This window comes from Terrapene carolina, unplaced genomic scaffold (genome assembly GCF_002925995.2).
Source record: "Terrapene carolina triunguis isolate 2854851 unplaced genomic scaffold, T_m_triunguis-2.0 Scaffold926, whole genome shotgun sequence".
Lineage (NCBI taxonomy): Eukaryota > Metazoa > Chordata > Testudines > Emydidae > Terrapene > Terrapene triunguis.
The window spans coordinates 6,388,909-6,409,842 of record NW_020665277.1 but is presented as its reverse complement, the minus strand read 5'-3'; the positions used below and the strand labels follow the sequence as shown (position 1 = coordinate 6,409,842).

General features: G+C 59.9%; 1 protein-coding gene across 4 annotated transcripts in view; it reads right to left on the bottom strand.

The window, feature by feature from the left end:
• SPTB (spectrin beta, erythrocytic) overlaps positions 1-20,934 on the bottom strand; it is a 120,229-nt gene that overhangs the window by 59,843 nt on the left and 39,452 nt on the right. For all 4 annotated transcript variants that reach the window (XM_026660977.2, XM_029913787.1, XM_029913789.1 and 1 more), the window contains exons 3-13: positions 16,956-17,107; positions 15,386-15,559; positions 14,422-14,513; positions 13,818-13,898; positions 13,303-13,418; positions 12,287-12,399; positions 9,508-9,695; positions 8,560-8,677; positions 7,622-7,780; positions 5,380-5,682; positions 618-768 (exon numbers count right to left, since the gene is read on the bottom strand). In XM_026660977.2, coding sequence (XP_026516762.1) covers positions 618-768; positions 5,380-5,682; positions 7,622-7,780; positions 8,560-8,677; positions 9,508-9,695; positions 12,287-12,399; positions 13,303-13,418; positions 13,818-13,898; positions 14,422-14,513; positions 15,386-15,559; positions 16,956-17,107 — 1,647 coding nt within the window. The remainder of the gene's footprint in view (positions 1-617; positions 769-5,379; positions 5,683-7,621; positions 7,781-8,559; positions 8,678-9,507; positions 9,696-12,286; positions 12,400-13,302; positions 13,419-13,817; positions 13,899-14,421; positions 14,514-15,385; positions 15,560-16,955; positions 17,108-20,934) is intronic.

The following is a 20,934-nucleotide window of genomic DNA, read 5'->3' as shown; positions in this document are numbered from 1 at the left end:
TCATCCCCATGTCACAGCTGGGGCCCAGAGAGACTAAGGCTGTGTCTACACAGCAGCAGGGAGGGGTCATTCCCAGCTCTGGGGGCTGACAGCCGCCCCCCCGCAGGGCCAGCGCGCCCGCAGCCGCCCCCCGCAGGGCCAGCGCGCCGACGGCCGGCCTCCTGCAGGGCCAGTGTGCTGATGGAGCTAGGGATCCCACCTCCCAGCTACAGTGTAGACGCACCCTAAGTGCCTTGCCGACGTCATGCAGCCAGCGGCAAAGCCAGGAACTGAACCTAGTCTCCCTAGTTCCAGGCCCTCTCCCACTCGCTGTGCCCCCTCTGGCCCGGCGAGTTTTCAATGCACGGGCCTGCCCTGGGGAAGTAAGAACACAGCCGGCTTTCGGCCCTCGGACCTGCACCTCCTCACCGGAGGGATGTAGACAAAAGCCAAGGCACCCAGGGAAGGGCAGAACAAGCCGAGGGCTGGCACGGGGCAGGGTTGAAGAGAAGTGAGAGTGTGATGACGGGCCAGCAGCGGGGCCCCTTTGATGGGCTCTCTCCCAGCCTCATCCCCCGCAGCCGGCCCCGCCGCCGGCCCCGCCGGCACGAGACGCGTCGCTCGCCGCTTCCACGTACCGTCGCCGTTGGCAAACTCAAGGGCCTTCGCGCTCACGGCGCGCACCTTCTCCTCCTGGAGGGCCATGTCAGCTTCCAGCAGCTTGTGCGTCTGCAGCAGGTCCTCCGCTTCCAGCAGGTGCTTGCCAAACTCGGGCGACAAGAGACGGGCCTACGCAGAGCAGGGCGAGAGGGCAGGGCTAATCATTTACCCTGGCTTTGACGCCTACAGCATGCTGTGCCCATGCCACGGGGCCTGCTTGGCTGTTGTGGTTCCCAGACCCCCACTCTAGAGACTTGGGCTCTGCTCCCTGTTCTTTCACTGACTTGCTGTGCGCCCTTGGGCACTGAACCCCCGTGTGCCTCAGTTTCCCCCAAGGGGGGGAGAATAGTCCTGCCCCTAGCTCATAAGGTGAGGGGTTGGAAGCATCATTAATTAAACGTCTGAACCACACAAAAAAAACTGCAGAGGAAGACAACAGCACCGACCACAAATGCGTTGCGGGAGGCCTGGCACAGAAAGGCAGGCTCCGTGTTACGCTGCTATCGCAGGCGTGGGCAGGGGGCGTTGTTCCACACAAGCTTACAAGTTCTTCTCTCAGCATGCAAGCGGCGCATGCTGAAGAAACGCGGCATTAGAGTTCGTTTTAGGATGTGCAATCTTTGGCTGGGGAGCTCTTGCAAACAGCAGGAGGGTTTACTCTCTGCTTTGACCTCTCTACCCGGAGGCAGTTCTTGGGGCAAGGGCTGCTCCCTGGGAATCAGGCATGGGGTGTGTGGGCTGAGACCCCTGCATGCTGTTTGTGACCACCTCTGTCTAGGGTTGACAACCCTCCTGGTTTGTCCAGGAGTCTCCCAGAATTGGATGTCCTGGTGGCTACTGAAGCCAAACCGGGAGCTTTTAGGCCACTAAAAGTCCAGCGCCACAGCAGGGCTGAGGCAGGCTCGTGTCTGGAGCAGCTCCTAGGCGGAGGTGCAGCAAGGGAGGGGGTCTCTGTGCGCTGCCCCCACCCCAAGCACTGACTCCGCAGCTCCCATTGGCCAAGAACGGGGAACCGCGGCCAATGGGAGCTGTGGGAGCGGTGCCTGCAAACGGACAGTGCCTAGAGCTGCCAGCCCCCCTGAACCTAGGAGCTGCTGCCGCACATGCTGCTGCTTCCAGGAGCCACCTGAGGTAAGCGCTGCCCGGCCAGAGCCTGCACCCCGAGCCCTGTGCCCCAGCCCCCTCCCGCACCCCAAACTCCCTCCCAGAGGCTGCACCCTGCACCCCCTCCTGCACCCCAAACCCCTACCACAGCCCTGAGCCCCATCCCGCACCTGAACTCCCTCCCAGAGCCCACACCCTGCAGTCCCTCCTGCACCACAACCCCCTACCCCTGCCCCGGCCCCCTCCCACACCCCTCCCGGAGCCAGCACTCCACATCCCCTCCCACACCTGAAACTGCTGCCCCAGCCCTGAGCTTCTTTCCTGCACCCAAAATCCCTCCCAGAGCCCGCACCCCGCACACCCTCCTGCATCCCAATCCCCAGCCCCCTCCTGCACCCAAGCTCCCCCCCGGAGCCCGCACCCTCTCCTGTACCCCAACCCCCTGCCCCTGCCCTGAGCCGCCTCCCGTATCCAAACTCCCTCCCAGAGCCCTCCCCCCTCATCCCTTCCCCAACCCCCTGGCCCAGCCCTGAGCCCCATCCCATACCCAAACTCCCTCCTGGAGCCCAAACCCCTCACTCCCTCCCACACCCCAGCCCGCTGCCCCACTCAGCCCAGAGCCCCCTCCCACACTCCGAACCCCTAGGCCCCACCTTCTAGCCCAGAGCCCTCACCCCCTTCCATAACCCAACCCCTTGCCCCAGCCCAGTGAAAGTGAGTGAGGGTGGGGGAGAGCAAGTGACAGAGGGAGGGGGTGGGGCCTCAGAGAAGGGGCAAGGCAGGGGTGGGGCCTTGGGGAAGGGGGCGGGGCAAGGGTATTTGGGTTTGTGCGATTAGACCAGGGGTGGGCAAACTTTTTAGCCAGAGGGCCACATCTGGGTATGGAAATCGTATGGCGGGCCATGAATGTTCATGAAATTGGGGCGTGGAGGGTGGGAGGGCTCCGGCTGGGGGTGCAGGCTCTGGGATGGGGATGAGGAGTTAGGGGTGCAGGAGAGTGCTTCAGGTTGGGACTGAGGGGTTCGGAGGGCAGGAAGGGGGATCAGGGCTGGGGCAGGGGGTTGGGGCATGGGAGGGAGTCAGGGGGACAGGCACCGGGCAGCGCTTACCTCAAACACCTTCCAGAAACAGCGGCATGTCCTGCCTCTGGCTCCTAAGCGGAGGTATGGCCAGGTGACTCTGCATGCTGCCCTGTCCACAGGCACCGCCCCTGCAGCTCCCATTGGCTGCGGTTCCCAGCCAATGGGAGCTGCAGGAGCAGCGTGCTGAGCCCTCTGGCTGCCCCTACATGTAGGAGCCGGAGGGGGGACATGCTGCTGCTTCTGGGAGCCATGTGGAGTGGGGCAAGACCTCAACTCCGCTCCCCGGCTGGAGCACCAAAGCGGGGCAAGCCCTGTGTAATGAAGTGGGGGATTTTCTTGTTTTTTCCTTGTTTTTCCAATGGTTTGCATGCAGAGGGGGTGGGACTCAGTTTCCCTGGGTGTTACTGGTTTAATGAGGTGATGGGAGAGGGAGTTGTTGTTACAGAGGACCAGCGAGGGAACTTGGGACCCCAGCCAATGGCCTGGAGAATGGATACCCCAGCGACTGGTGACCTGGTGACCCAGAGGCCCAGCTCAGGAGTCACAGCCGGTCCTGGCCAATGGGAGGACAATGGGCTGTAAAGAGAGGACCCCGGTGACCTGACCAGCCGGTTCCAGCCAGAGGGGGCCAGAGGACAGAAGAGAGGAGAGGAGGCCCAGGCGACCCTGTTTACCTGGACAGAAGACAATGGACAGAGGTGGGGTTTGAGGGAGGAGACATCAGATGCCCAACTGGGAAGCAGGGGGGCTCTTGGCTGGAGAGAGGGAGCAGGCAGAGCCCACCTGGATGCAGGGGAGACTTATGTGCTGTGCTGAAGGAGGCCAGGCCTAAGGGCCCTGAGAGTTTCCTATGCTGTGTTCAAACGCTCAGTAAACCGTCCTGTTTTACGCTGGCTGAGAGTCACTCCAGTCTAGAAATCAGCGTTGCATTATTCCCTTTGGGAGTGGAGGCCCCGGGGGTCCAGAGCGAGTGGACTCCCTGAGGGGGCCCACGGCGAGAGACAGGCGTGCTAAAGCTCAGAGAGGTGCGGCTCCAGGAGGTGGAGGGGCCTAACCCCGAGAGAGAGTGGACCCCCGAGAAGGGCTGTCACACTGAAGGGGGTTCCCCCCCAGGGACCGCACGGGGCCAAGAGTGGGCACGACCTGTGAGTCAGTGACACCCTGGACGCTTCTTCCCAGCGGGAGCTCGAGGGCCAGATTAAAATGTCTCGAGGGCCAGATGTGGTCCCTGGGTCATAGTTTGCCCACCCCTGGAGTAGACAGTTGGCAACCCTACCTCTGTTCCAGGACGGGTGTACAGATAGGGTAAATAAGCAACGGGCACTAAAAATCCCCAGATCCCACATCAGTGATTTCTCCTCCATTAGGAAGCCAACCTGCCTGGCCCCCACAGCCGCTGCCACTTGGCAGAGGGACAACAATATTAGGGGCTAATAAATTACTAAAAGATGGATGATAGAGACCTGCCCCGTGGGCATAGGCCCTGACTTTTATTTTTCCCCGGGGGGCTCCACCCTTGCTCTACCCCAAGCCCCCCCCCATTCTGCCCCTTCCCCTGAGGCCCTGCCCTCGCTCCGCCTCCTCCTGCCCCCATTCTGCCCCTTGCCCGAGGCTCCCGCCCACCCGCCACTTGCTGCTCTCCACCCTCCCCCAAGTCCCTCCCCCAGTCGCCAAACAACTGACCGGCAAGGTGCCACCCAAGAGCTGGTCGCTGGGGCCCCACCGAACAGCTGTGGCTGGTGGGTGCTGAGCACCCACTATGTTTTTTGGAGCACCCATGGAGTCGGCACCTATGCCTGTGGGTAGCAGGCCCCAGAGAGGGCCACGGGCAGTGTTCCCTCTAATTTTTTATGTCCATGTGCGGAATGAATTTTGTTCTGTGCACCAATATGGAGGTGATGTGTGGTGGGGGTGGGGCCGAGGGGTTCACAGTGTGGGAGGGGGCTCAGGGCTGGGGCAGAGGATTGGGGCGTGGGGGGGGTGAGGGCTCCGGATGCAGGATCTGGGGTGAGGCCGGGGATGAGGGGTTTGGGGCATGTGAGGGGGCTCAGGGCTGGGGCAGAGGGTTGGGGTGAGGGTTCTGTCTGGGGGTGCGGGCTCTGAGGTGGGGCTGGGGATGAGGGGTTTGGGGTGCAGGAGGGGGTGAGGGTTCTGTCTGGGGGTATGGCCTCTGAGGTGGGGCTGGGGATGAGGGGTTTGGGGTGCAGGAGGGGATGAGGGCTCTGTCTGGGGGTACGGGCTCTGGGGTGGGGCCAGGGATGAGGGGTTTGGGGTGCAGGCTGCCCCAGGACTGTGGTGGGGAGAGAGGACTCCCCCGCAGCCCTCTCTAGCCGCAGCAGCTTGGGGTCGGGTGAGAGGCACCTCTCCACGGCAGTGGTAGCTCCAGCGGGGCTGGGCTGGGCTGGGGAAGGGCCACCTCTCCCCGCCTGCGTGGCCCTTGATAGCCTGCTGCACTGCTGCACGGCTGCGCAGCTTACAGGGAACTTAGGCCACGGGCCCCAAGGGTAGCAGGCTCCACTCCTGCCCTTGGCGTTGCTCAGCCCCCCAGCCTCACCTTCATCTCGTCCATCCAGTTGATGCCTTGAAGCATTTCCTGGAAGAGCTGCTGCAGCGTCAGGTTCTTCTCGAGCCGCTGGCGCCGGGCGTGGAGCAGCTCCAGCAGGTAGTCCCACAGCCGCAGGATGTTGTCCTTCCGGGCCTTGATGCGCTTGATGTCATGGTAGTTCTCCGCCTCCAGCTCCCGGGCCACCTCCTCGATGGCCTGCACCCGCTCCTTGTAGGCCGCCGTGTCCGTCTCGATGGCCTCATGCTTCTTCTTGGCAGCCTCCACCGCCGGCAGGTCGCAGCCGAAATTATCCTGTCCAGAGACAGCCCTGGTCAGACGCAGCCCCCCCCAGCAGCCGCGCCACAGAGCGTGGGGCAGGGGCTTCTCAACGCCATTAACGGGAACGGAGTCTCCAAACCCCACTGGTCGGGAGCCCGGGTGCCTGCATCTCTATCCAGCAGGAGCGCGAACAGGCACCAGACGCGCCACCATGCCCCATCCTTGCCCTTACGTATCCGTGTGCCGTGCAGAGAGCAAGGGGGCCGTGGTCCAAGGGGGAGCGGGGTCTGGGTGGGACCCACCAGGGAGGATGTGTCACCTGCATAGCTGGGCAGACAATGGACTTCTCGTTTTGCCGGCAATTCTGAAAACTCGTCCGGGTGGGGGCGGGGGGGGGGGGGGGGGGGGAATTGTTTTAGGCTGCCCCGAAAATGATGTTTTTTCTAAACATTTCATTTTGATTTGGACCATTTTTAAACATTTGTTATGTTTTTAAATAAAAATTAAAGAAAATACGAAGACCAAAGGTCGTTTAGAACCAGAAAATCAAAAGGTTTCAATTCTTCCAGATTTTTTTTTTTTTTAAACATGTTGATAATTTGGCAAAACCGCCACGCCGCGGCGAAACATTTCCGCCTCGCCGAATCTGCCTTTTTCTCCCCAAAGGGCTTTGTGCAAAATAATCGCCGGGCTCTAGTTCCAGGCCCCTCCCTGGGCTGGATCCACCGAGGATATGAGCTGTTCCAGCCCAGTTACGCTGTAGCTACGCTTGCGGTTCGCTTCGGAGGACCCTGGGTCAGTCCCGGCTGGGACAGGCGCATGGACGTGAGCAGCAGCAGCGGCAGCCGGCCCTGAGTGCAGCCGGGCGCTGCTCGCAGGACAAAGGGTGGAGGAAGGGTCGTGAGGAGAAGTGGGGTAAAGCGACGCGGTGCTTGGGAGCGCAGCTCTGCACAGATGGCCTCAGGAGCTCTGTGCTCACTGCCACGCAGTTGCTGTGGGTCACAGTGCACTCCCACGCCCCCCCATCCCCCCGCAGGGTGCTGCAAATCAGCAAAACCCCACTGCCTTCGGGGACGGCAGCCGCAGGTCTGGCCTGCTGTGTAGGGTTGCCAACTGTCTAATGGCACAAACCCGAACACCCTTGCCCTGCCCTGCCCCTTCCCCAAGGCCCCATCCATGCCCCTTCTCCGAGGCTCCAGCCCCACTCGCTCCAGCCCCCCCGCATCCCTCCCTCTCCCCCACCCTCACTCACTTTCACCAGGCTGGGGCAGGGGTTGAGGTGCGGACTCTGGGCTGGGGCCGAGGGGTTCGGAGTGTAGGAGGTGGCTCCAGGTTGAGCCTGGGGCAGGGGGTTGGGGTGCAGGAGGGGGTGCAGGATCAGGCTCTGAGAGGGCGTTTGGGTGAGGGATGCGGGCTCTGAGCTGGGGCAGGGGGTTGGGGTGCAGGAGGGGGTGCAGGATCAGGTTCTGAGAGGGAGTTTGGGTGAGGGGTGTAGGCTCTAGGCTGGGGCAGGGGGTTGGGGTGCGGGAGGTGAGAGGGGCGGCACTTACGTCGGGCGGCTCCCGAAAACGACCGGCACATCCCTCTGGCAGCAACTCCTAGGTGGAGGGGCCAGGGGTCTCTGTGTGCCACCTCTGCCCGCAGGCACCAACCGCACAGCTCCCATTGGCCGCAATTCCTGGCCAATGGGAGCTGTGGAGTCGGTGCTGAGGGCGGGGGCAGTGCACAGAGACCTCCTCCCCCTCGGGCTGCAGGGTCGGTGCTGGCTGCTTCCGGGAGCGGCACAGGGCCAGGGCAGGCAGGGAGGCTCCTTAGTCCTACTCTGCTGCCGGACTATTAGTGCCCCAAATCTCCCAGTTTGGCTGCAGTAGCCTCTGGGAGATAGGGCCTGATTCTGGGAGACTCTCGGTGAAACTGGGAGGGTTGGCAACTCTACTGCTCTGTCTCCCCGCCGGCAGCCCGCGCCCCGTACCTGGGCCAGCAGGCGCTGGTTTTCACTCAGCCACGTCTCCCGCATGGCCGCCTTGCGGTCGAAGCGCCTGGCCAGCTGCTCCAGCTTCTCCTGCCGAATGAGCTCGTTTCTCAGGGCCAGCTCCCGCTCGTGCTCCGCCTTCTCCAGCCGTTCCCAGGCCTGCTCAGAGGCAGCACGGAAAGAGTGAGGCTTCACCGGGCCTGCAAAACCAGCTGGCAGGCCCAGAAAGGGCTTTTTTTTTTTCTCTCTTCGCCGCTTGGGGCGGCAAAGAAGCTGGAGCCGGCCCTGATCCTGCTGCTTCAGCAAAGTGCCAGCAGGCCCCGGGGGGCGAGATCTTCCCGCCCTTGTAGCCGCACTGAAATCTATATTGTATCTCTCTGGACTTACCTGGGAAACGCTCGCTGAGCCCTAAGGAAAGCCAGGGAAGCACACGCCTAATGTTAAGGGCGTGTTTAAGTCCCCCTGGCTTCCATGTGAGCTCGCAGCGCCCGTCCTAAGCATGGGGCTAAGTGCTCTGCTGCATCCAACGCCAGCTGGCCCTTCCCCCCAGCCCTTCCCCTTGGGTGTATGGCGACAACTGGGGTCAATGGGCGAGCTGCAAAACGGGCACCCAAAGCGGAGTACAGCCAAAGAGTGCGGCCAGCCGGTGAGGCCCCCCCCACCCATTCTGGACGGCGTCTCAGGGCCTGTCTACGCTGCAATCAGAGCTCACGTGTAGCTTGGATCTAGCCTGCTCGGGTGCAGACAGCAGTGAAGCCGCAGCAGCCTGGGCTGTGTAACCTCACCTGGGCTAACCTATACTGCCGCCGCTCCGCTGCCATTTGCTAGATTGAAGCTGGCTGGGGACCGTCACCCTGAGCTGCAGTCACCCCATCCCCTACGTGACCACGTCCCCCCTCCCTCTCCCGATGCAGGTGGGAAGCAGGAGTGCCAGGTACCCGGTTGATGTCGGACACGAGTCTCCCTTCATGAGGGGTGTACACTTTCTGGTGGTTAGCTCGCATCCGGGACTGGATGGTGAAGAGCAGAACCTCGAGATTCCCCTTCTCCTGGAACCTGCGCGGCAAAAGGGAGAGATTACGGACAACGGGAGGACCGAGCCAGCCCTGTCGCTGAGGGACAGCACTGTCCAAACTCTGGCGTCAGTAACAGGCGGGCTGCTCAGGGCTCAGGGCTGGCCAAGCCAGAAGCAGAACATCCGGGTGATTATGGGCTGAGCTTACTCGTGTTTCCCCGGGGGATAGCTAACGTACCACTGTGCGAGGCATTGGTAGGGCCTCCTCTGGAATAGTGTGAGCAGTTCTGGTCACCCAGGCTCACGAAAGATGAATGCAAACTGGGCCAAGTGCAGAGAAGAGGTTGTAACGCCTGGAGCAGAGCCCCAAGCCCTGCCAGCCGCACAGCACCGGAGCTGCAGGAGACGTCACTATGGGGTGAGTGCCAGGCAGGACCCAAACCCCAACTCTCTGGGGGGGGCCGGATCTGACCAAAACCACCCCACAGCCTCCAACCCCAGACTATTTACTGGGTCATGACAGGCCATAAACTGTTACAAGCGGATCCCGAGCCCATAAAGGTTGAGAACCACTGCTTTGGACTTCGTTTCAGTCAAGAATCATTATTAAGAGAGGCAGTGTGGTCTAGTGGGCAGGGCACTGGTGTGGGAGTCAAGTAGAGCTGGGTTTGATTCCCAGCTCTGCCACCAATCTGTGCCGCAACCTTGGGTGAGTCATGGCCGCTCCGTGCCTCAGTTTCCCCACCTGGACCATGGAGATAAGGCTACCTCCTTCGTACAGCTCATTGAGCGGGATGGATGAAAAGCGCCTTAAAGAGAGTGGTGAAGGCAAGTACAGCAGAGCTGGCTTCCTAACCCAGGAGCTGCTTACTTGGGGGGCTTTTCCACGGTGCGGTAGGTGCTGAAACACTGCAGCTGCTGCTGCACCCCCGTCAGGGAGTTGGCAAACGTGCGGCTGTTGAGAACGGTGATGGTTTGCTCGATCCAGGTCAGCAGGTCAGAGGCCAGCCCTCCGTACCTCTCAATCATCCTCTCCGTCTCCATCAAGTGGTCCATCACCTTCGGCAAGCAGAGGAGAACAATGAACACTGCCGGCTGCTGCCACTGGCAGCGTCTGTGCTCCTGCATGGCAGGGACCCCCTCCGGGTGCATGTGCCCAGGGAGGGTACGCAAGGGAACCACAGGACCATGCTGGGCTGGGGCTGGGCCCCCCAATCCCCCACCAGAGCCCTGACCACCGGGCCATGCATGGGTGGGTTAGGGCTGGGCCTCCCACATCCCAGGCCAGAGCCCAGACCTCTGTAGCGTGATTAGGTGTCCGGTTTTCGACTGGAACACCCGATCAAAAAGGAGTCCTGGTGGCTCCGGTCAGCACTGCTGACTGGGCCGTTGACTGTCCGGTTGGTGGCGCCCGGGAAACAGCCGGCATGTCCCCCCTCCGGCTCCTACGCGTAGGGGCAGCCATAGACTCCACACGCTGCCCCCGCTCCAAGCACCGCCCCCGCAGTCCCCATTGGCTGGGAACCATGACCAATGGGAGCTGCAGGGGTGGTGCCTGCGGACGGGGCAGCACGTAGAGCTGCCTGGCTGTGCCTCCATGTAGGAGTCGGAGAGGGGAGAAGCCGCTGCTTCCGGGAGCTGCTTGAGGTAAATGCTGCCCGGAGCCTGCACCCCTGACCTCCTCCCAGGCCCCAACCCCCTGCCCCAGCCCGGAGCCCTCTCCCACCCTCTGAACCCCTCGGTCCCAGCCCGGATCACCCTCCTGCACCCCAAACCTCCCATCCCCAGCTCCACCCCAGAACCCGCACACCAAGCCGGAGCCCTCACACCTCCTTGCACCCCAACCCCCTGCCCCAGCCCTGATCCTCCTCCCACCCTCCGAACCTCTCGGTCCTAGCCCAGATCACCCTCCTGCACCCCAAACCTCTCATCCCCAGCTCCACCCTAGAGCCCGCATCCCCCAGCCAGAGCCCTCACACACTCCTCACCCCAACCCCCTGCCCCAGCCCGGAGCCCCCTCCCACACCCTGAACCCCTAATTTCTGGCCTCACTGCAGAACCCGCACCTCCAGCCCAGAGCCTGTACCTCCTCCCACACCCCAACCCCCTGCCTTAGCCCAGAGTCCCCTCCCATACTCCGAACCCCTTGGCTCCACCCCCCAGCTCAGACCCCCCTCCTGTACCCCAAACCCCTCATCCCTGGACCCACCCCGGAGCCTGCACCCTCAGCTGGAGCCCTCACCTTCTCCCGCACTCCAGCCCCCCTGAACCAGCCTGGTGAAAATGAACGAGTGAGTGAGGGTGGAGAGAGCGAGCGACGGGGGGGAATGGAACGAGCAGGGGCGGGGCCTCAGAAAAGAGGCAGAACATGGGCGGGGCCTCGAAGGAGAGGCGGGGTGGGGCAAGGGTGTTCGGTTTTGTGCGACTAGAAAGTTGGCAACCCTAGACCACCGGGCCATGCTAGGGTGGGCTAGGGCTGGGCCCCCCACATCCCAGGCCAGAGGCCTGACCACCAGGCCATGCTTAGTTGGGCAACGGCTGTCTCTTTCTCGCTCGCTCCCTCTCGTTTTCTCGTGGCCCTTGCCATGAGAAGGGGCTAGTTGTTGTGCTGCTGCAGAATAAAAACAAACACCTGAAACCTGGACATTTTTCACGAAAGGGAATTGGTGTTTCCTGGCCAGGCCCTGTCCTAACCCCTCGGTTTCCGAAGCTGGGAGAAGGGACTGAGTTAGGGGCCTTGGGGCTCAGAGACGAGGGGGATGGAAAGTGCTGTTGGCGGGGGGTGGCTGGGCCTTAAAGAGGTTTCACAGATTCTGCTGGTTTCACAGATTCATAGGCCTTAAAGGTCAGCAGGGCCCATTTAGGGCCTCCAGTCTGAGCTTCTGCAGACCAGGCCAGAGAGCCTTCTCCAGCCATCCCTGGGCCAGCCCAGAACTCATGGTTGAGCCAGAGCGGGGCTTTCAAAGAGACAATCCAGCCTGGATTTACAGATGCCAAGTGATGGAGAACCCAGTACCCCGTCCCGTCCCTGGGTCTGTTTTTCCATTGCATAACTCCCCTTCCTGTTAAGAATTTGCACTTTCTTTCTAGCCCGGATTTATCTAAATTCCCCGCCCTGCCATGGACTCGCTTTCTGCCTTTGCCTGCTAGCGCGAGGAGCCTCTGCTGGCTTATCCAAAAGAAGATTAAGAGGCAGCTGGTTCATGCGCTGTAAGTACCGATTTGTACAACCCTTAGAAGACACAAGAGCTCGTGTGTACCTCACTGGCATACACTGCTTTGTATCAACATCTTGGGCTAGACCTTCACCTGGTGTGCACCCACTGACTCCAAAGGAGCCAATTCACACCAGCTCAGGACCTGGCCCTTTGAATTAAGGATTAAACCAAAGAACGGACCGTGACTGTCTCTGATCTAAATCAGAGCAGGCCCAGGAGATCCCTGCGGAGGAGGTGCTGTGATACAGCTCTCCAAGGCTATGTTTTGGTAGGGTCTGCTTGGTTTCCATTGCTTGTGCATATTTTATATGCTTCCTGTGAACTTGCAGAATGGCTTTCGGCTCAATGGAGCCTGAAAAGAAGAAATGGAAGCTCATGGCACCCGAGAAGGCCCAAGAGCGCCGAGTCGGGGACCAAGGGCTCCGCGCTCACCTTGCCGACCCGTTTCCCTTCCACCGCCAGAACCTTCATCTTGGAGAAGTAGTGGTAAAACGCCACCACATAGGTGATGATGGATTTCTCATCGGGGTTCTCCGTGAAGACATCTGCACAGCAGAGAGGGCGAGAAAGCAGTGAAGGACGCTGGGACAAAAGTGCTGGCTTGAAATCGTGAGCAGTAGCCTTGTGATGCACCGATACCGAGGCCTAACACTAAACCGTCATCCCCAGTCATGTGTGCCGGAGCATCCCATTTACCCGCTGGGATAGAGTCACCCACACGCGATGGCAGACGCAGAGCGAGTTAAAACAACCCTTAGAACATTCCATGGCACAGCGTCTGAAAGGGGCCCATTTTCAAAAGCAAAACCTCTCTCGACAACACCGCTGTGAGGTCTCCTTTCCCTGAAACCCGGGATCGTGGTGAACATGAAATTCCTGCCATTGTTCTGATAAAAGATTTCAGCAGAAGTGATCCTTTCTGGGAAGCCCATTGACATCGTCTTGGGTTTACACTTGTTCTAAGAAGGCCAAGCGGGAAACTTACAGCGCTCCAGCGCCCTGTGCAGGACATTCCATACAAAGATTACAAATGAATAATGGCATCTGGCTCTTGTCTAGCACGTGTCCTCTGTAAATCCCAAGGCACCTTCCAAAGCCGGGCAGGAGGGCAGGAGCATCATCCCCATTTTTTTAACAAATGGGGAAACTGAGGCACAGCAGGGCCAGGACTTGCCCCAGGTCACCCACTAGAGCCAGGAATAGAACCAAAAGACCCAATCCAGTGCTCTACCCACTAGGAAACACTTCCTTCCTAACATCATAGTGGGGAGGGGGTGCACTTTGCACACACCACTAAGGCATTGTTTCATTTTTATGGTGGCCTTTAATATTTTGCGCTAAGTTGTGCCATGCAGCTCCGACCCTGTGCGAGGTCAGGGTGAGACAGAGCCGAGTGCATTGCAGTAACCTCGGCGGGGTGGGGTACATGTGAGCCAGGTGGCCCTTACCTTCCGGGTCGAGGAGCTGGGTGATGCCCAGCTGCCGCTCGGCCACGCTGAAGGCATGCTCCAAGTTGTGCCGGGCGTTCGAATGCTCCAGGTTCTTAAAGTTGATCAAGTCGGGCCTGCGAATGCAGAGGAACTTTAAGATCTGCACTAGGCGAATGGAATGAAACGACGTGTGACAAGGCACTTTCCAAGCTGACAGTCTGGCTGCTCTCTGGGACCTTCTCCAGCCCGGCAGTATCTGGGCGCCTCACGGTCCCTAACGCATGTCTCCTTGGCAGCAGGGCAGGGCTTTTATCCCCGGTGGGCAGAAGGGAAACTGAGGCACGGCACCTAAGTGACTTGCTCGAGGTCACCCAGCAAATCTGGGGCAAAGCAGGGAACTGAATCCAGGTCTCTCGAGTCCCAGTGCAGGGCACAAACCACTGGGCCATCCTAGCCCCGGAGCCCACCCTAACGATGGGGCAAGGGGTTGGTGAGGGAAGAGCGGCTAGCGAGGGTGGTGACGGGGCTCTTACCTGTGCTTGTGGATCAGGGCGTTGAAGGCCAGGCCGTCCTTCCAGCTGGAGGTGAAGTTGGTCACGTTAACGTGGGGATAGCTGCACGACAAAGGGGAAACATGGCGTCACCCTCCAGCCCAAGCGCTGTGCTGGGTGTGGCTCCTAGAAAGGCAGGTCTAGATGGCTGTTTGGCCTGGGAGACAGGGGCCAGAGCGCTGGATACGTGCATGGGAATGCAGAGGAACCTACCAAAAGCAAAGGGGAGCCGGGAGCCTGAATCCCAGAGGAGGCCACTTGGGAGATCCCAGCCTTACCATGTTTTTCAGCACTAGACACAGACACCATGTACTTCTTACACTGCCAGGAATGTCTTGGAAGGCCAGATGCGCCTAGCAAGCCAGAGGGCCACTAGACTATTTGAGACATGTATACCCCACCCCCTCTGCTGGTGCCGATGGGATTCGTGGGCCTGTTAGATTGTAGGAACTCCAGATGCTGTTCTGACTCAGCATCCTGGACTGGAAAACACTGGATCCCGTAAGCCAGACTCGTGTGGCCGGGTTGCTTCTGTCGATGCTGGGATGGGGACAGTTATTAGCTCCTAGCATTAGCTGGATCGTACCCCGCGGTCTTCATCTGACACCAGAGCAGCAGCGCTTCCTTGGCAGAGCGCGTCTCGCGGCCTTCCGGAGTCTGCACGATGATGTCTTCGATCTGAGAGAAGCACAAAAAGCATTCCAGAAGGACCCCGAGCCTGCTGCCCAGGACACAGCAGAGGGGCTTCCCCCAGGGGAGGCGCTGTCTAGCAGTCTTAGGTTCATATGTGCCCAGATACTCGGGAGGTCCTGGGATCTGAAATAGCCAGGAAAGGCCGGCAGAGGCAGGAGACTTTTGTGCCCCGAGCACCCCAGGGCTGGGAAGCCAGCTCTCCCCTCTGCCCGGCACCCCTACAAGCAGCAGTTTCTGCCGCCCGCCCGCCTTCCCTGCTCCTCAAGGGCTCTGCCCCGGGAGCAGCCCAGCAAGCAGACGGCGACTCAGCCTGTTCCCCCTGAGCGAGCAGGAGGCGGGGCCATGTGAGGAGGAGGCGGCATGGGAGCGGGGCCTTGGGGAAAGGGGTAGTGCAAGGGTGGGGCCTCAGGGGGAAAGAACGGCGTGGGGGCGGGGCCTCAGGGGGAAGGGGCGGTGTGGGGGCGGGGCCTCAGGGGGAAGGACCGGCGAGGGGGCGGGGCCTCAGGGGGAAGGGGCGGTGTGGGGGTGGGGCCCCAGGGAAGGGGCAACACGAGGGTGGGGCCATGTTTCAGGCACCGGTGACCCCCCACTTTTAGGAAGCTTCTGCAGCTCCTGCCTCCCAGCTGCGCTCCCTCCCACCCCTGTCCATCTACAAGGGACGGGCAGGGAGAGGCGGTTCTGCGAAGGCGGCTTCCCTCTCTGAAGCGGGGAGCTGGCACAAGGGAGTAAACGGGTGCCGAGTGCCCCTCATTCTGTGCCCCCGGCTCCCTGCACACAGCACAGCCTGGCGGCCAAAGGCTATAGCCGGGGACGTGCCCACGGCCCCGCTCCCCAGCTGGGCTCAGAGCCAGGCCTACCTGGAAGCGGAGGATGATGGTCCAGATGAGGCCCAGCACCAGTCGGTGGTTGCCGTCCACAATGTCGTGGGAGCCCATGTTCTCCAGGTGCACATGCTTCTCCTTGAGGAACTGCAGCGCCTTGTCCACGTTCTCCAGGCAGTGGATGCGCATCCGCCCCTTGGTGGGCTTGGGCTGGGGGAGGACAGATGATGAGCCAATCACCCAGGGCGCGCGCAGCCACCAGGCCTGGTGCAACGGTGCCCCCCAGCCGGCTGGAGCGCACAGACGCCAGTGTGATGCAGAGCCTACAAACTAACCCGGGTGGGCAGAGGAAACAGGCTGCCACAGCCCTCCCTGCCCTGTTCCCGTCAGAACTCACCCTCCCCAGGCGGCTGGGAGAATGTCTTGCACCCACACATCGCCGCTGGCCTCGGTCACCCCCTTCCCTGCAGCCTGGAGCCCTCCCCGTCCTGCTATGCGCCTCAGACTTTGAACAAAGGGATTCGGCCCAGATCTATAGGGGCTTCTGCCTATGGACAGTGGGCCCAATCCTGGGCTGAGGAGATGCGGCCAGCCACACAGCCCCCGCCCCAGCCCTGAGGGAGGATCCTGGATGGGGCAGAGCACTCCACCAGACCACCTCCCGCCCCAGATGGTGACGTACAGGAGGAGCCTATGCCCAGGCTCCTCTGCCCTCTGGCTATTCCCACCTGGCGGCCAGAGTCGGCTCGAGCAGCCTTCGGGGCCAAACCAGCACGGCGCCGCATGTGGGGCCGCGCAAGGGGCCACTCCGCCACCTTCCTCCGCAGCTGCAGCAGGGACTCCGGCCCAGCGAGTGTAAAGCAGCGAGCCCGGAGCTGGAAGCTGCAGCCAGGCCAGGGCTGGGCAACCAGCTCTTCGCGGAGAGGAACGCACGGCCCAGGAGAGAATGTTTTCCGGGGCCCTTTGTTTTAATGTCTGGTAGCTTGTGGTGGCAGCAAGAAGCGTCCACGTGCGAGCGAGCCCAGAGCTAGCGGCTGGGCATGTTCACACGCACAGACCCTCCTGCACTCCTGCTCGTCAGTCCTTGGCCGCGCTGCTCAGGCTGCTAGCAAGGAGCCAGCTGGAGGGTGGCTTTTGTGGGGCAGGTGTTTGTCCATGGATCCCCGGGTGGAGAACCCTCCCCCCCGTCTCCCAGAGGCCATGGAACGCTCCACCATTGACAGATGGAGCTGCGGGTCGCTTCCACCCGGGCTAGATTCCCATGGACAGGGACTCCCATGGGGAGACAAAGGTGCATCCTGGGGGATGAAGTCCCACCGGGGAGCCTGGTCCGTAGGAGAGAATGGGAGCGTAGGGCACCCGGACTACAACTCCCACATGGCACTGTGGTGGTGTTTTCGAATCCAAATATTTCTGCCTGTGGTTTTCCACCGAGACGTGGAAGTTCTCCGCAGCAAAGCAATGCGTTTCCAGACCGGCTCCGCTGTGCCCTCTGAGATGGCCACCTTTCAACGCTGCCTCTTTCGACAACAGAGGAAAGGCTCAGCACAGTACGTGTGGCCTGTATCACACATCCCAGCGGAGGGGAAGGAGGAACGGAACTCACCAGGGGCTCTCCCGAAAGCACTTCCAAGAGCTTGATCAGCATCCGCCCGTCTCGGAGGTCCATGTAGAGATCGGAAATGCGGCAGGTCATGCGAGCAAGGTGTGAATTCACCCACTTGGTGAAGGTTTTCTTCTGCACGGCTTCCCGCTCATCTGCAACAGGAGAAAGGCCCACCGCCCTGCTCCAGAGTCCCGCACCAGCACCCCGGAACAGGGAGCCGGGAAACAACTGTCCCAAGCCCCGCGGACCTGGGCCCTGGGTCAGGCATGAATTCCCATTCAGGAGAGCACATAGGCATGCGCTTAGCTTGAAGAACATGCTCAAAACCTATGCATGGAGCTTGTGCTTTAATGCTTCCCTGAACTGGGGCCATGATACACCACACTTCATAGATTCCTACATTCCAAGGCCAGAAGGGACCATTGTGATCATCTCATCGGACCTCCTGGCTAACACAGGCCAGAGACCTGCTCCCAAATAATCCCTAGAGCAGAGTTTTTAGCAAAACATCCAATCTTGATTTAAACATTGCCAATAACGGAGAATCCACCACAATCCTGGGTAAATTGTTCCAGTAAATTACCCTCCCTGTTAAACTTTTACACCTTATTTCCAGTCTGAATGTGTCTAGTTTCAACTTCCAGCCACTGGATCCTGTTAGGTCTTTGTTTGGTAAATTGAAGAGCCTATTATCACATTTCTGTTCCTCGTTTAGTTACTTATAGGCAGTGATCAAGTCACCCCTTAACCTTAGCAAGGAAATTTTTGATTTTTCTTTAGAAATTCAAATACTGAAAAATGCTGGCTGAAAACCGAAACATTCCAATTCTGTAAATGCAGCGTGCTGCCTCCTGGGAGCAGTTGTTCAGGTACCCTGTGGGCCAGGCTACCTGCTCAGACTACATCTCCCAAGATGCACCCTGGTCTCCCCCTCTTGGAGAAGGAAGGTGGTGCATCATGGGAGTCCCTGGCCATGGTGCATCATAGGAGATGTAGTCCAGCTGGGAGCCTAGCCCACAGAAGAGAATGGGGACATGAGGCACCCGAACTACAAATCCTACAAGGCACTGTTGCAATATTTCTGCATTAAAATATATCAGGTTTTCAGCATTCAGTTTTTTGATGAAAAATGAACACTCTCCTTAGAAAGCAGAACTTTTTGCAAAAAAAACCCTTTAGTCCAAAACACAAATTTCCATGAAAAAAGTATTTCTCAGTGGAAAAATTCCCATCAGCCCCAGTGTTTGTAGAGTGCCCAGTGCAATGGGGCTGCAATGCTGCCTGTGGCCTGTGGGTGGCAGTGCAATACAAGTTCTTATTAGTAATAATAAACACTGTTAAGAATCCCCCCCTCCTGTGGACCCAGCACCTGGTGCAGTGCATGGCTCCTTCCTGCACTGGATATGGTTTCTCTGACGTTCCACTGAGCCTGCAGCTTAGCCCAGCCAGAACCTCATGGCGAGCGTGTGCCTGTGTCTCTATCCCCCTTCCTCTCCATGCACCCCGCTGCGTTTGCACTGCGCCCAGCTCTGGGGTGTGCCAGTCACGGGGAGCGCTTTCTGGCGGCAGTGGGGCAGTGCATTTCAACAGTCTGATTGCTCCTTAGCGACAGCGATGGGCTGCAGCACACAGCCAGGACCGGGGAGTGAGTAATAGCAGCACAGCGAGGCCACTTGCTTTTCCTTCCATTACTGTTTCGATTAGCGCAGGGCCTGAGGCGGCTCGGGGGACCAAGCCTCCGCTCCGCTGGCTGCTGCACGAACAGACGGAAAGACACGCGAGCAGCCAGCGTTGCTAGCGGGCTCACTCCATCCTTCCCTGGTAAGAAAATGCTGTTCGGGGAGGGGGTTTTCCCCTCCTCCACTTGGCCCCACACGTTAAAAGGAAAGCGCAGCAGGGCCCTGGGCCGCGGTGACCAACGCCTCACGCACAGAGGGCATCTCTGCTGTGGGAAACAGAGTTACACGGAGTTCCCTGGGAAAACGCTACACGCAGATGCTGTGCCAGGGTGGCCGGTTCCTTCACGGGGACCTAGGGGCAGCCAGCCCTGTGCAGTTAGTCCTGTCCCACCCCTCCTGCCTTGGGGGTGGCACTTACAAGGAGCTCCTGTGGGAGCCAGTACTGGTCCAGCTGGGAGTGCTGGGCTGAGCTAACAGCTGCAGGCAGTAAAGAAACGGTGGAGCCTGGACTGCAACTTGGGGCTCCTGACTCAAGGAAAGAGACACTGAACTGGGGTGTGGCGCTTTCCCCTAAGCAAATGGGGAAACTGAGGCAGGGCACTCGGGAGGGGGCCGCCCAGTGACAGGCTGCTTCTCCTGAGCCACAGCGGCAGACGGGAGCCTGGTACATTGGAAGAACAAAATTAAGCCAATAAATACTTCATCAGTGTAAAGAATTTCCATCATGAATGGGTGTGAAGGCGGGGGCAGGGGGAGCCCTGAGCTGGGAAAAGCGTCATGGACGTGGTTCTCATCAGCCACCATCTTGGCTTCAGGGTGTCAGGCTCCCTCCAGACTGGGCCAGGAAACCAGCACACTGATCATTTCGCACGTGTGAATTGCAGTTGGATGCAGGTTCCAGGCGGCTCCTGACGCACCTTATCTAATCGCTTTCCAGAGACACCTTGGCTCATGGCCATGTGATGGATACTCCCCTCCACAGGCTGTGTGCCACTTGCGCGGGCCTGGCAGGGGGCTGCTGTGTGGTGACGAGGTGGCAGACAGGCACTCCGCCACACCAATTGTCCACAGGCACAGAGCCCCCTACAGGCATCCTGCCAGTGGCGTAGCTTAGAGCACCCCCTTAGCTGCTCTAAACAACTCCAGGGCCAGGCAGCGCATGAGCAGAGCGCTATGGCTGGCTGCCTGATGTCTCTCCTCCCTCCTCTGAGCCCCGGAAGAGTGGACAATTCCCTGCACAGAACTGAGGCCTTAGATTTGGGACGCGGTTTGTCATCAGGGCTCTGCATCTCTCCCTGAGACAGCAGTAGCAGGCTGCAAAGGGATTCCAGGAAACACAGATGCCTGACCCGGGCTCCCAGTAGCTGAGGGAGGGGAGAAATGCTTTCCTGAGACTCTGTTTATAAATGTACAGTGAGCGCCATTCTTGGCTCTGTTGCTTGCCTGCTGGGCAACCTTGGGCAAGTCCTTTGCCTGCTTTGTGCCTCAGTTTCCCCACCTGAGAAACAGAGACAATGATCCCAACCTCCTTTGTCAGGTGCTTTGAGATCTACTGATGAGACATGCTGGATAAAGGCTAGGTTCGTTATCAAGGCACCGCATTGTTCGCCCGGTGCAGGAGCCCTGGACAGCTCAGCCAAGGCGCCCAGGGAAAGCCGAAGGTCACAGCAAAGGGGAGGCAGCGTTTTTCCATTGAGGCTGGTTTTCAACAGCCACCCGGGAGCTTTGACTGAACGTTTTCCGAAAAGCATCAGCTCCCTGCAGAAAACGGCCAGGGTTTGTCCAGAGAACAGAAGCACCAAAACCAAAATGATTTGGGCCCAGAATTTGGGGGCTTCTGATGAAAGGTTGAAATTTTCAGGGGAGAGGGAAAAAAGGAACAAAAACCTCATAGTTTCTCGCCAGCTTTACCCCCGACTCCCATTCCCTGCCAAGCTTGTGAGGTGGGCACCAGGCAGGGAGGGGTTAAATGGCTGGAGGGCAGAGGCAGCTAGGAGGAAGAGGCAAAGAGTGGCTGAGGGGTGGGGGAAATATTGGGAGGGGGACCTAGATGGCGGCGCTGTGCCCACAGGGGAGGGGAGGGGAGGGCAGGGGAGGGCTGGGCCGAGTCTTCATCTGGAAGATATAAAGGCCCAGAAAGGACAGAAGAACCTTGTAGGGTTTTGACTTGTCCGGTGCTCAGTCCTGACCAGCCAGCCCTGACCTGGGATCTTCTGCGAACAGTTCTGTGTCTATCCGGCCATGTGTCTGAGTTCACAGGCGCTGACTTGTATTTTTCCCGGTGAGTGTTCCACCCCTGC